Source organism: Pyxicephalus adspersus, chromosome 4 (genome assembly GCF_032062135.1).
Source record: "Pyxicephalus adspersus chromosome 4, UCB_Pads_2.0, whole genome shotgun sequence".
Taxonomy (NCBI): domain Eukaryota; kingdom Metazoa; phylum Chordata; class Amphibia; order Anura; family Pyxicephalidae; genus Pyxicephalus; species Pyxicephalus adspersus.
Window position 1 is genome coordinate 137,918,944 of NC_092861.1, and position 14,077 is coordinate 137,933,020.

Here is a 14,077-nt window from a genome sequence, read left to right on the forward strand (position 1 = left end):
GCAAGGAGGTTAAACAGTGATCAAAGCAGGCTTTAGATTTAAAGTCCATTCCAAATCATGGCTATGTCTTAGCCTTAGTTCTGGCCATGTAAGAGCATGTGTGACCCCATTACTAGTCACCTTAGCAATACCCTTTAGTTTCGAAACAAACTTATCCCAATTTTTATTAAAGCAATGGCTCAGAAAAGAAAACCATACCTAACAGATCTATTTACGATACAGTGAAATTGCTTACTTCAACATTGAGCTCCTTATAATCCTGATTGACTGGCAGCCATGTTGTATTACCCCCATTGAAGCCAGCATTCAAGCTTGAATCCCACTGCATTGGAGTCTTCTCTGGGTATTCAGACTGCAAAAGTACAAAGATGGCACAGAAATAAATTAAAAAATGAAATACATGTGTAGGTCATTCAGTTTGATTTTCTGTGTTTGCCTCGGAGCAAGAGGCATCAGAATCCCGAAGGGATAGGTAGGGTATACGTTTTATTCCTGCTCTTCCCTTACCTACAAAAATCCATGATAGATATATACTTACAGGATCATATTCAGCAGACGGGTAGGAGTTTTCATTCAGTGCTGGGTTATCCATCATTCCCAGTTCTTCCCCATAGTAAGTTGTTGGAGTGCCAGGCAGAGTCAGCAGCAGCATGTTGAGCACATTAACATAATCTTTCCCCACCCGAGATGCAACGCGTGAATTTCTGGAATTTCCAACCTGTAAGATGAATTTAAAACATGGAATCAGACCTGCCCCTGCTTAAGCATCCCATACCACATTTAAAATACTCAGCTATAATGTACATTCATGTAAATCAACTCAAATACTGTCCTCTGTAGGGAATAAACTTTATTTAGAGGAAATAAAAAATATGGGGGTTACTAATGTTGAAAACTCCTGAAAGTGGTAGTTGCATGACTGTCTATTCAGTAATTGTAATTAACTTGGAACACGCAAGTAATATAGTTAGGATGGAATCAGGATTTGTAATCTAAGTACTTGTCAGTGATTTGGCAAGTGCTTAAAATGAATCGGCATGACAACCAGGCAACTAGTATGTTTGGATTTTATTGGAATTGTGATTGGCTTACCATCCAGTGTGGCCACTTTCCCTTGGGCATGGACCTCATCCACAGATCCACTGTATCATATATTGAGTTTCCAGAGATATCTTTGTTCAGGTCATATAGGTAGAAGTTGAGAGGCAAGTCAGCTTCTTCGATAAAGGAATTCCCGTAATATAACATTGTTTTTGCTACCATGTTGTGATCATTGGATTCTGTTCCCATAAACCTGCAGGTGGGATCACATAAACACACTATCAGAGCCTGTGTGATGGGAGGTTTTCTATTTTTCAGAAATTTTAATAAGATGCACAGCTAAATGCTTGATGTTTAGAGCTAAATTTAGGTGTCTAAATAAATAAATTCCCTTTCATAATCCTCCAGTCGGGTATGATCTGTGCAAGCTTTGCACACATCCTGGAGCACGTGACATTTGTAAGCCTATCACCCACCAAGGGAGGTGTCCTGCTAGCCCTCAGACCATAACAAACAGATCATGGACTTGTGATTTCCCTCAAGTAGGTAACAGATCATTTGGGCCTGACCCTGATGACACCAAGTTGGAGATAGAAGCTTCCTCATCCCTAATAACACACCTCTCATTATGCCATACACAAAACCTCAACTGCCCTGATAAAACATCCAGCCCTCCCTCATACAACCCACAACAGAAAAGTAGATCACCTGCAGAAGTCTTTACTCAACTGCACACAGGGAATATGGCTAAATATGCCTGGTGGTGATTGGCTGCAGCTCTGGTATAAAAGGCTGGAAACACTGCATTTTCATGAAATCCCTTTTTTCAAACTTGCTGATTGGACAACTAGTTTCCCCAATCCAGAGGTATGTATGATTCTGCATGCTACAGTTGTCCAGTCTTGATTACTCCTGGGACATAGAAGCCCCAAATTCCCTATGTACAATGCATGGCCTCTGGTCCTGCATTGTATGTAAAGATTTAAAGCTTGCAAACTGGCAAAGAGAAGTGGCTTGAGAGGACCAGTCCTGCAGTACAGAGAAAGCATGCTGGAGCAAGGAATAAATTATTAAATGCATTTATTTTAATCCCCCTAAACAAGTTAGCCTTTAAACTTTGCAATTCAGGCCACCCGACAGCAACCCAAGGTTGGTCTTAAAAAAGAAACAGAAAAAAATCGATTGATCATTTCTTATTTTGATAATACATGGTGTCATAAATGTTGTAATAATTGGTAAACACCTAAAAACTGCACATGGATTTTGGGCCTGGAACTGTACTTGTTCTTAGTCCCTTTGGAACCTAATTGATTTATACCTGATAACAAACACAGGTAACTGACAGGTTCCATGATTGATAATGGGACAACTCTAGAGACAGTCCACTCTACCTGTAACGGCCTGGCTCTCGGCTGTATTTGTTCATTGTCTGGCGGAAGTTACGGAGGATGTCATGCATCCCAACCTGTGTTGTAGTGTAGTCATGATAGAGGTCTGAGTAAGATGTGACCAAATTCTGCAAAGACAATATCAGCTAAGTTAGTTTGCATAAGCTAAGTAGCAGAGCAAAAATTTAAACAGCAGAAGTAAGCAAAACTCTTGGTCATTGAAAACATTGCAAAGCCAAAAATACTGTCAGCAGCTGCCCATCTACATTTCACAGGTTATAAAAGTAACAATAATGTGCTCACTTACCGGTGGCTGTGTTTTATTAACCTGGGGCTCATCCCGGAGGTGCTCAGCTTCAAGTAGGAACTTAGCAGCATCGACTGTAAACCCATCAACACCTTTCTCCAACCAGAATGAGATAATATCCTAAAGAAAGAGATTTCTTCAGTTTCCACTGCAACCATATTGCTTAACACAAATCAAACACCTTCTTCATTCAGTTTGTCAATCAATTTGTATAATATAAATTATTGCGAATTTTCGTAATGAAACATTGGCACCTTCCCAAAAAAACCCAAGGGATATAGCCAGCTAATGAATTCCCAAGGGACGGGTGCAATTGTCGAGGTGAAGCATGTACAGCTGCATGAGACCCAGACAGTCCTCAGCCAGCAGGAGTCTCTACCTGCAAGCCCACCCTTAGTTGACAGCTGCAAGGACCATGCAACATGCTGCCGAGCGGGAGCCCCTGCTGGCTAAGGACTGCACAGCCTCAGGGCCCTGTACACACAGACCTGCAAGTAATCTGCTTTATGGGGAAGCAAGAAAGGACAGAAAGAGAATTAAAGAGAGTGAGGAAGAGAGAAAAAGCGAGGAGAGATGGGGTGTAGAGAGAAAGAGAGAACAATGCAAAAGGGAGGAGAAGAGCGCAGCAGAGATTAAGATAGAGATTGGGGTGGGGTGGGAGTTTTGTTTGGGGGGGGACAGAAGTTGAAAAAGGGGAAGATATAAAGAGGAAAGATAGAGATTGGGGTGGGGGTGGGGGGGCTTGTAGGTAGGGGGGTACTAGTCAATTTTGCATGGGCGCCCAATGTTTTCTGTGTTTGCCACTGCCATAATCTGAAGACCAATGTGATAAAAGGACTACCAACACAGTGGTCAGAAGGCATAAGATCAGGCTACTCAATAAATGTTAATCATCATAAATGGAAAAACAAAGCAAATTAGCTTGTTTACAATTACATAGAAATTACTCAGATATAATCTCAGCATGTCCCACCCAAACAAAAAGCTTTATGAAGGACTGGTCTCAGAATATTTTGCCTATAGGACAAAGGTTAATTGATTTTTTAATTTATGTTTTTGCTCTGTATGAACCATTTGTCACCAAAATGTTAAACTTGTATTGCCAAGTTATATATATATAGTTGTTATCTCTCATTAAACTTTAAACAAGTTAAATGTTCTTTGATAAGAAAGAGGACAATCTGCTGATAAGTGGATGCTGAATCATTTGCAGTGATAGGGTGTTTGAATCCAAGCCAGTATGATATTTTTTCGACTATAGAAAAGTAGTTTTTGGGACCTTGTTATGTTGAGACTTCATCCATCCTAAAGCCCACCAATGAAGTCTTTTATCATGTCCAATAGGAAATTCCTTAAAGCTTTAACGTTGGTTTACATGGTAAAGGATTCCAATGCTCAAACTAAGTTAGAAGACTTTGTTTCAGGGATTAGCAGTGACCTGTGATATATCAGGTTCTAGTCAATCTTTGTCAATCATAAAAAAGTTAATCATCACAAATCGGGGAATGTTTTTTATTGTTTTAAAGATTCATTGAAGAACTTGTTAGCATTAAGTAGTACCAGCAACATAACTATGTTTATAATTATCACTTAATGAGAAAACCATCAGGTGTAAAGTTCAGCAGTTTTCTGAGTTATTGATGTAACAGTTTAACAGGATGATTGAAGTGTAAATTTATTAACCTTGCTAATATTGCAGTGAATTCTCAGTGTTCAGATGGATGCAAAGAAGTGTGAAACACGATGTCAACATCTGACAAAAGACAATATAGACCTTCTTTAAGATTATGGTCAAGTGTCATCAAGTTGCTGGAAAGCTAAAATTAATCTACAAGTGGTGTTCAATAAACTGTCCCCAGGTATGTCAATTATCTTCAGTATATGGCCCAGTGGAGCTTACAGCATCATACTTATTTATTGGTACCACTCCAGCCATGAAGTATTCTCAGATGACCCCCTCCAGAGCCAATATTAAGGAAACCTTTCCTCTGCTCTTCAAGCTAAACAGGTACATTATTTACATAATGAGGAAAAAGCATGGGCAGCACGGTTGCTTAGATGTTAGGCCTTTGCAGTGCTGGGTCCCAGGTTCTAATCTTGACCAGAACACTATCTGCATGGTTTTCAGGTTCTCCCTATGTTTGCGTGGTCTCTGTTTTCCCTTCCACATTCCAAAAACAGGCAATTAGGTTAATTGGCCTCCCCCAAATATTGACCTTAGACATGACATATGACTATGGTAGGGACATTAGATTGTGAGCCCCTTTGAGGGACAGCTAGTGACATGACTGTGGACTTTGTACAGCACTGCATAATATGTCTGCGCTATATACATACTGCATAATATTATTAATAAAATAGCTGCTTCTTTTTGTGTTCCTTAAGAAATTGGCCCTCTATATCAGTGGTCGCCAACCGGTGGTTCACAAGAAAATTTGGTGGTCTGTGGCTCTGTCCCCCATATGGACACAACCCGCCCACTCTCCCATTGAAGGCTCATCCCTGCTTGTTAAACATCCTGGGGGGACAGTAGCGCAGGCCTGTGGACACAACTTTTGTCCTGTGCTACTGTCCCCCCAGGATGTTTAGCAAGCAGGTCTGAGCCTGCGATGGGAGAGTGGGCAGGTTCCGGCATTATGATGTCACTCTGGGAGAGGTTTCTTCCCCTTTGAGTGGCACACGGCTCCCCGCACATGCACGGTCTGGATTCCGTTGTGGTGCCATCAAACATTCACTGCAAGTCCCCACAGTGCACGTACAATGCAACCAGAAAAAAAGGCGTATACATGGTTGGCCACATTTTGTAGCTTAGGTTTTTACCTAATATAGTTTTCCTGTGTTTTTTTTCAGGTTTATAGTCGAGGATACTACTTTATACGGTACATTACAGTTTAGACTGTTTGGCTACTTTTGTTATGAAATTATTTCCAGACTTTCCTTTCTTCAGGCTTGTTTTAAGCCAACAGTAACATTTTCAGTGTTTCTTAGCAGACATGGGTGAACAAACCCAGAGTAAATACGCAGAAAGCTCACAAAATTAAAACCCAGAATGACAAAGTAGGCATTTTTTGGCAAAAATCAATATGTATTGTTGGCTTTTGTGCCAAATAGTTCATCTAAAAAAACAGGCACAGCTAAGTAATTTCTGGTGTTTCTACCGTTCCCTATGGTGGAGATGGTAATTGGGTCTGCACAATTCTTATTACAATATAGAGACAAAACTACACAAACATACAACAAATTGACTTACCAGAATTTCTTTGTTGACATCTGGATTGTGTAAATTAAGATCAGGTTGTTCTTTGCGAAATTGATGAAAGTAGCACTGTTTTCTGACACTGTCATATTCCCAGGCTGAGTTTCCATACATGCTCACCTAAAATATGAAAGGCAGGATGACAATTCAGTCATCAAAAAGGGTTAAAAGCTTTACAATAATTTTAATTCAATGTCGCAACAGTAACAAATAATAATGATTTGTGGCCTGCAGTGCATTCATGTAATGCCTGGACATCGCAAACTGCTAAAAGCAGAAAGCTCCTGTATAACTTCTTCATGGGCAGCATGTCATCATTCAGAAGGTTAACACCAGAGAAAGAGCAGGCAAAAGGTTTGGAACTTATGTTATGTTTTTTTTACTGTCTGTACCCCTGCTGGGGGTGCCTTTATTTATTTGACACTATTTTATAGATACAGTACACTGAATAAGTCTTGTCACCCAAGCAATGGAAGTGTGTTACTGGCAAGTAAAAATTACGAAATATAAGCCTGGAAGACAAACTAAGCAGCAACCACATTTAAGGACCGGTAAGTCTCAATGTTTTTCTTAGGTTTAGATACACTTTGGGTCATAATTATTCAACAGTATTTATATAGCGCCAACAAATTACGCAGCGCTGTACAATAAATAGGGGTGACACTGACATACAGACAGTGACACAGGAGGAGAGTACCCTGCCTAGAAGAGCTTACAATTTTTGGTTAGTTAGAGATGAAAGCAGAACTAAACTAATGAAAAACTCCAAGATGATGATGTAACTCCAATGCATGTGCATAAAACACATGTGCATCTCAGTGTACAATGAAGTAAAGGGTGTGAACAGGCAGATCAATCCATTTTAATTGTAGAAGGGTCATCACCTGCCCCTATGCAAGTTTAGTTCCATTTTAAAGTGTAACATTAGGAATTTACCGTTAGGTTTGTGGTAAACCTGTGCTTTATCAACGCATGGAATTACAACAGACCTACTTTTTTACAGTCCCTAACTTTAATTTTGTTTCCATACTGGTATGTTTATGTCTGGAGATAAGGAAATCTCTGTGTAAGAATATGGATGGGGCTATGGGTTTCCCTTTGACAGCGCCAATTGGCCCATATTGGTCAACTGCTCTGATTCATATTCTTCTACACATACCTGGAAATACTATTTATTTCCTTTGTCTTCCATACTTGATTAGGGTTAGGAAGCCAAGGAAATGTACAGTAAGTATGTGATCTTTGGTTGGGGGGAAATTGATTTTAAAGCAAACCTGTTATACTGAACTGTCTAATTGGTAAGTAGCCATAACTTTGGGTGTAATAAAAAATGATTGTTTTTTCAAGAAAACACCAAATATCAGTTATGAAACTTTTGCTGCTTTTGGAGCCTTTGTGAAATTAAGGAATTTCTGCAAAATCCTCAAATATCACACAAACATACCCAGTTATTGGGAGGAACGACCCGGGTATCCACCACCGCACAGTCTTCCCAGATATAATAGTCTGTGTATTTATCTGTTCGAGTTCTACTTAGCTGGAACCAGTTGTGTTTATCACTGGTGTGATTTGGAATGAGGTCAATTATCAGTTTTATACCTGGATATAAAAAAAATAATAATTTTATACAATTACCATAAACAGGCATAATAAAAGTGCAGTAATAGAAATCAGATGTTACTTTACTGTAGTCAGATCACTGAAAGGTGATTTGTACTGATTCATAAATCTTGTTTATGCCATTGTGATCTAAAAGGTATCTGTGAATGAACTTATTATGGTTTAAAATGTAACAAATTCTAAGCAATCTTATTATTCCTTTACATAGGTATTGGAAGATATGAAGATGATTTAACATTCAAATCATCTTCAAATAAATCTTTTTATTTTGCTCATTTGGGCCAAAGTAAAAAACTATACATATAGGGCGAAGCCCCACCCTTGATACCCTAACCCAGTGTTTAACAATCTTTAAAACATTAATTACTATATCCACAGCTCACAGTAAATTAGGGTGGGGTTCAGTGGAAAGAATGTCACCGTTGCAAAAAGCCAAAAAGATCATTGGTGTCAGTGGTAAGGGACTAGTCATTGCTTAAGGAACCCCTATCAACCTCTGGAGGAACTCTGGTTGAGAAAAACTGCTCTAGCTACTTGGGGGGGCACTGAGTTTAAGGCGCTTCCCATAACAGTGGTGTTGGCTGTTCCCAGGTACATGGTGAATCGTTCTTCTAAAGGTACTGCACCACCAAGAGCAACTCATCCCTTTCTGGAACTGCCCTGAAATCTGCCACAGCTGCTCTTGATCAATAGTTCCCAACTGATCCCATTAAAGGCTATGTACACACATGCAATAATTGTTGTTGGAAAGGATCGGGAAATGATGCATGAACGAGTGCTGTACATACAGCACCATTCTGCTCTATAGAGAGAGGGGAGGGGGAGAACGACAGAGCGGCACCCTGCTGCGCGCTCTCCCCTTCATTTTCATTACGATCCTTCGTCGTCTTATCGTACGTGGATCCGCCAGGACAGTCAGATAATGGACGGCGAGCTTCACACATGCAAGATTCTCATCCGATATCAGCCCTGAGACGATTATCGGACAAGAACTATTGCACATGTGTGACCAGCCTAATTGAATGAGCCTGCAGCAGAATGCTGCAGTTCACTGAAAGTCTGAAATGGCCAAACCTTATGTAAGCTTAGCATATGAGCTAATACAAGGTTACTACCCTGATCATCTCCTTTATAAGATAATAAAGATTGGTCTCCAAAAATATGCAGAATGACCAATTAAGATGTGTATGTGGAACTTTCACTAATTCATTTTTTGTTGGGGCCTCTCTATGGGCAGGTTTCCTTCTATTTACCTTGCATCTTTTGAACAGGAAAGTAAAGGAAAATCAAAGCCAACAAAGTCTAACTATCTTAAGCCTACACTACTCTATTCAAAATGTCCTTTACACACCCTATGGGATAAACTAGCTCACCTTTATCATGCAGGGCAGAAAGCATGTTCTCAAAATCTGCCATTGTTCCAAAACTAGGGTCAACCTGGCGGAAGTCATCCACCGCATAGCGATAGTCTTTCAGTGTTGATTTGTAGAATGGGGCAACCCAGACAGTCTTGACACCAAGGTAGACAAAGTGGTCAATCTTCTCCTGCACACCTTGAACATGAACGCAAAAACAAAAAAAAAAAATTAATGATTTATTAATCTTGCAATATGAGGGGAGGTTAGAATGTCAGTTTTTAGCCTGCCATAAAAATCAGATTATTCTATGTATGGGATGTGTCCATTTGTATTGGGTATATAGAGCACATGGTGAGGTTCAGCTGCCACTCAAGATCAGCAATATAATCTCTCATCAACTGCCACTCCAGCCTTCTGTGTCAGAATAAGAAGTTGTGACTACAACACCATTGCAGCTTACAATTTGCATGACTGCCCTGTTTTTCTGTGGTCCTAAGCCCAATGCCCACCAAGTGCCCTAAAATATATATAATATGTTTGTGATTTCTTTGTACAAATGTTTTGCACATTCTAAACTCCTAGAGCCAATATAGTCATGGATTTGTGAAACTTCAATAATCGCTTAATTATCCAGAGGAACTGGCAGCGGACACAAGAAGAGATGCCAGAAGCTCAGATTCCCAGTATTGTTTCACATTGCCAAATGTTAAACAGAAGCTGGCATAACTGGTCAGGTAGAATGTTACAAAACTGCCATGAACGTCATACATACAACATTCATATCATTCACATGAACAGACAATTTCCCATATCAATACAAATTACCAGGCACTGCAGCTGCTATAAAACTAGTTGTAGCTCATTCTGCTATGTTATTAGACATTTTTGGCCAGGATGGAGGGTTGCACATTTCAGGTGGGGCAATTGGTACAAAAAAGCAGAGAGCAGCTTGGGAAGACTGTAACAACTTTAAATCCTAAAGAGTGATCATGTAGAAAACAGCATTATGCAAATTTCCCAACTTTGGTAAGAGGGACAGTTTTAGGTCAAAGTATCTGGGTGAATGACACAACCCTGCCATGCCCCCATAGACAATGGCATAGGCAGAGACACTGAAAGAGAAACAGTCCTTCCGAATCAGAGACAGTTGGAAGAAATGATTATATTTACTGCTTTTTAATCCATCTGGATTCTTTAATCTAGTACTATACATGAGAATTGAAGGAGATAGCAAGTAAGATCCATAAGAGAGGCACACAGAAAGACTCAGGATGGCACACAGTTCTACACAATTACCATGTTATAGATAAACTTAGCTTAGGCCTTGATTGTTTAGTGCTAAAAGTATAAAGTTCGAACGTTTCATTTAATTTTAGATAGCATGGAGAATATATCAAATTTACGTTGTTGTTTTTCCATATGCCATTAGGACAAGTGCAATTTTAAATGAATCACTGTAAAGGACTTCATAGAATATAATAGTAGCTATTTTTAATGTGTTTTAGCATGCTTTGCACACAATTTAGGAAAAGTAGAACTAATCCTTCCTCACCTACAACTAGGAGAAAAAGTTTCATCTATGTAAACTTTTTAGGTTTAGCTCAATACTCAAAACATCCCACTCTTCCAGCACAGCCTGCTGCACTAACCCATGCAGACATTGTAGCCATCATAGATCTCCTTCACATGCTTAAAGTGCAATGAACCCAAGTAAAGAATGAATATGTTGCAGCTTCTGAGCCCATTGATGTTTTTTTTTTTTTCAGATTTTTCCTTCACCTTTCTTTGGACATTACAGGTTTTAAGGGCTTATGCACAAGGGTGCAGTTTGCCTGTGCATTTAGAACACATTAAACAAAGGTCAGGAAATACAATTTGACTTCAATGTAGAAGAATACGTGACAGTTTATGGTTCTGTTTGACCTGATTTGCACATCTTTAGACACAGCATGTGCAAAGCAGATCTAACAAAGTCTTTTTCAATTTTCATTCAAATGATTTTTATGATTGTATTGAAAAAATGAAAATGAACACACAATTTTAAAATTACCTTTAAGATCCCCAGAGCCATCACCATCACTGTCTCGGAAAGACTTTGGGTACACCTGATAGATTGGGCTGCTCTGCCACCAGTCGAGACACTTAGGTGACAGGGCTATAATCGCAATTGTGGCGGCAATGATGGCCAGGGTAGCCACAATGATGAGCCAGAATAGGATCTCTCGTGTGACCTTGTAGCAGGTTTGATTGGAAAATTGTAGCAAAACGTCTTTCGGCATTCCAGCGTATGGCTTTAATGGCATGGATGGGTCATACTCGTTAATTTTAACCGCGTAAGTGGACGCTTCGGTCTGGCTGTTTTTTCTGCTTGGCGTCTCCTCCTGTCCATCATGATCTGCAACAAAACCATTATTTTCATGACCAGATTTCTGTTTTAACTCCACTGAGTTGACCTCTTCATCCATGTTGAGTCTGTTTTTGCAGATTTTTCTATTCCTTAACAAATCCACAGACCCAGCACAGTGCGTCTGCAGTCAATGTTTAGCTGAGGCTGTAACAAACCTTCATGAAAAGCCTTTAAATACTCCTGGCCAGGTCAAGGTACACAGAGGGAAAACAGTACAAAGTTCCAGTAATTAATGACACCCTTCCGCTGCACAGGCAACTAGATTATTGAATGGCTGCAATTTGCTTGTACTGTGTCACAGATAAGGATAATACCGCTCAGAGCTTACAGTAAAGTACAAGTCATTCATGGCAATTTGATCTCTGGGAGGCAGAACAATGGCTGTTTGAGGAACAGAAATTCCTGACTTGGGTAAAACAATGAATCCATTATGAACATTAGACTGGATTTCAAATATTTTGATTGTAATGCTTGCTTACTATTATCAAGTTGTTTTGCAAAAGCTGGACACAGCTACAGGAAGGTTTAGGTAAAATGGGATTGAGGAGGCAGTTAGTATGAAAAAATATAATAAATTATATGTAAAGGCCCGTATGCATCAACAAAATTATCAATGGTCAAGTGTTCCCCAACCAGGGTTCAGTGGAATCCTAGGGTTCCTCAAGAGGTATCTACAGGTTCTTTAAGCTATGAGTAATTTGGGCCTCTTGTGTCAGTTTAACTGACACTAATGAGTTTTTGGCTCCATACGAGTGACTTCCCACTGAGCACCAGGGTAATGCAATGTGAGCTGTGGATATAGTAATTATAGCAGGGGTTCCATGAAGACCTCAAGGTTATTTCAGGGGTGCCCTCTTGTTAAAGTGCTTGAGAAAGGGTGGTCTATGGGCTTGTTTAAGTGAGCAGTGGATTGACTATCATGTATTTCCCAAACAGCTAGCCAATTCTTGCTGTGCTCTACATAGTTTCCATTCATCCATCTGGATGAACTGATCCGTCATTGAGCCATGAGTTAGGTAATTCAGCTATGATGAGTACTATATATACTTTTTTCACCAAAAAAGTCAAATAAATAAAGAAACTTGGTTTTTGTTAAGGTCACATAAGTAGATGGCGCTGTGTCCTTATGTAAAATGTGTAACAAACGCTGTCAGAGACAAGAGATATATGTTGGTTACACACTTTACATAGGAACACTGGCACCATCTACTGGTGGCCAACAATAATGCACAAAAGATCATTTAGGAGTGACATCATAATAAGCTCCAAGGTACAAAATACCTTAATCTATAAAAAGGCAGAACAAAAAGATATGCTGATTTAGCCCATGTGATTTTATTTTTTACCCTTTTAAATAAATATTTTTAAAAAGACACACTTGTTGATGTTTTTACTCACATGAATTTTATTGGCATTTCTGTTGACTTCTTTTATTGTACACTATTGAATCTTAGCAGTGTAAAAGAATTTTTCTGTTTTTTTTTTACATAAAAATAAGTACCTCACTTCAGGTGCATATTCAGATCCTTTTATATTCAAGTATATACAGTAAATGCTCGACAGAGAGCAACCACATTCCTCCAATAAGGTGAAAATTTTTATCCTGACAGTTTTTTATTGCTATCTGGAATCTAATTAGAGATTTGGATAATGTAAATTTAGATATCATTACCGTTTTTAATAAAAATAAAATGATCATTGCACTTCTGTAGTAACCATATTGGTGGTTAGTGAAGTAGTGATTGTTTTTTACATCAGTGGTCAGTGGAGAATTGCCATACATTGGTAAATGGTGGAAAGTACCTCTGTACATTGGTTGCCAGTGGTTAAATCCTATTTATATTTGCAGCCAATGGGCCTGATTTATAAAAGCGCACCACGGCTGGAGAGGATACGCTTTGATTAGTGAAGCTGGGTGATCCTGCACACCTGGTGATGGATTTTTTAAAAGGTATTTGATAGCAAAAGTTTTCAGTCCTAGACCAGATCCCATCCAGGTTTGATGTGTCACTCAGCTTCACATATGAAAGTGTCTGTCCAGTCTTGGCTTCATTGAATGCCACTTGTTGAGTTCTGGTTGAGTGCAAGCCGAAGACCTCTGGCATAAATCCAAGACACCAGCATTAAGAAAAGGCCATCATTTTATTATAATATTCCTACTCATATTTCTACTTTGCTTCTCAGTAAATGATGTTCAGAGAACTGGAGGAGGGACATGAATAACAATGTAATGCTGGATTGACCCCACCAAACCTTCAGATCTACGAAAATGTTGTTGTCAGGTGAAAAAGCTTCTTCTCTGGCAGGGTGAAACAGTCAACTGCTTCTACTGCCCCTTATATTCTTTCAAACGTCGCTCCAGAGAAACCTGAACAGTGGCCCCCTGCTGTGTTGTAACTACAGTTCAGCTTGTAGTATGTAAGTGGTTATGGATATCAGCAGAAGATGGAAAGTTGTGCAAGCAATATCATTCAAAATAACTTTCATTCTTCTATTACTGTTTATTTTTCCGATAGTTTGAGTAGCATTTTTTTAAGTATATGTAAAGTCAACAATTAAAATCTCACTCAAACTTTTAATATTACAATATTTAATAATCTACAGCTTTATTTAAAAAATAATTTTTCATAATCACCTGAAGAAGCAAGAAGCAATTATCTTGTGATCGTCATACTTCATGCGCGCATCTCTCCGGAACCT

At 39.2% G+C, this 14,077-nt stretch overlaps 1 protein-coding gene across 1 annotated transcript in view; it reads right to left on the reverse strand.

Moving 5' to 3' along the window:
* SLC3A1 (solute carrier family 3 member 1) overlaps positions 1–12,613 on the reverse strand; it is a 14,906-nt gene extending 2,293 nt beyond the window's left edge. Inside the window, exons 1-9 of the mRNA XM_072409770.1 lie at positions 11,021–12,613; positions 8,986–9,165; positions 7,437–7,591; positions 5,987–6,112; positions 2,737–2,856; positions 2,433–2,557; positions 1,093–1,294; positions 539–718; positions 236–352 (exon numbers count right to left, since the gene is read on the reverse strand). Coding sequence (XP_072265871.1) covers positions 236–352; positions 539–718; positions 1,093–1,294; positions 2,433–2,557; positions 2,737–2,856; positions 5,987–6,112; positions 7,437–7,591; positions 8,986–9,165; positions 11,021–11,435 — 1,620 coding nt within the window. The 5' untranslated portion in view covers positions 11,436–12,613. The remainder of the gene's footprint in view (positions 1–235; positions 353–538; positions 719–1,092; positions 1,295–2,432; positions 2,558–2,736; positions 2,857–5,986; positions 6,113–7,436; positions 7,592–8,985; positions 9,166–11,020) is intronic.
* Between the last annotated feature and the right edge of the window lie 1,464 nt (positions 12,614–14,077).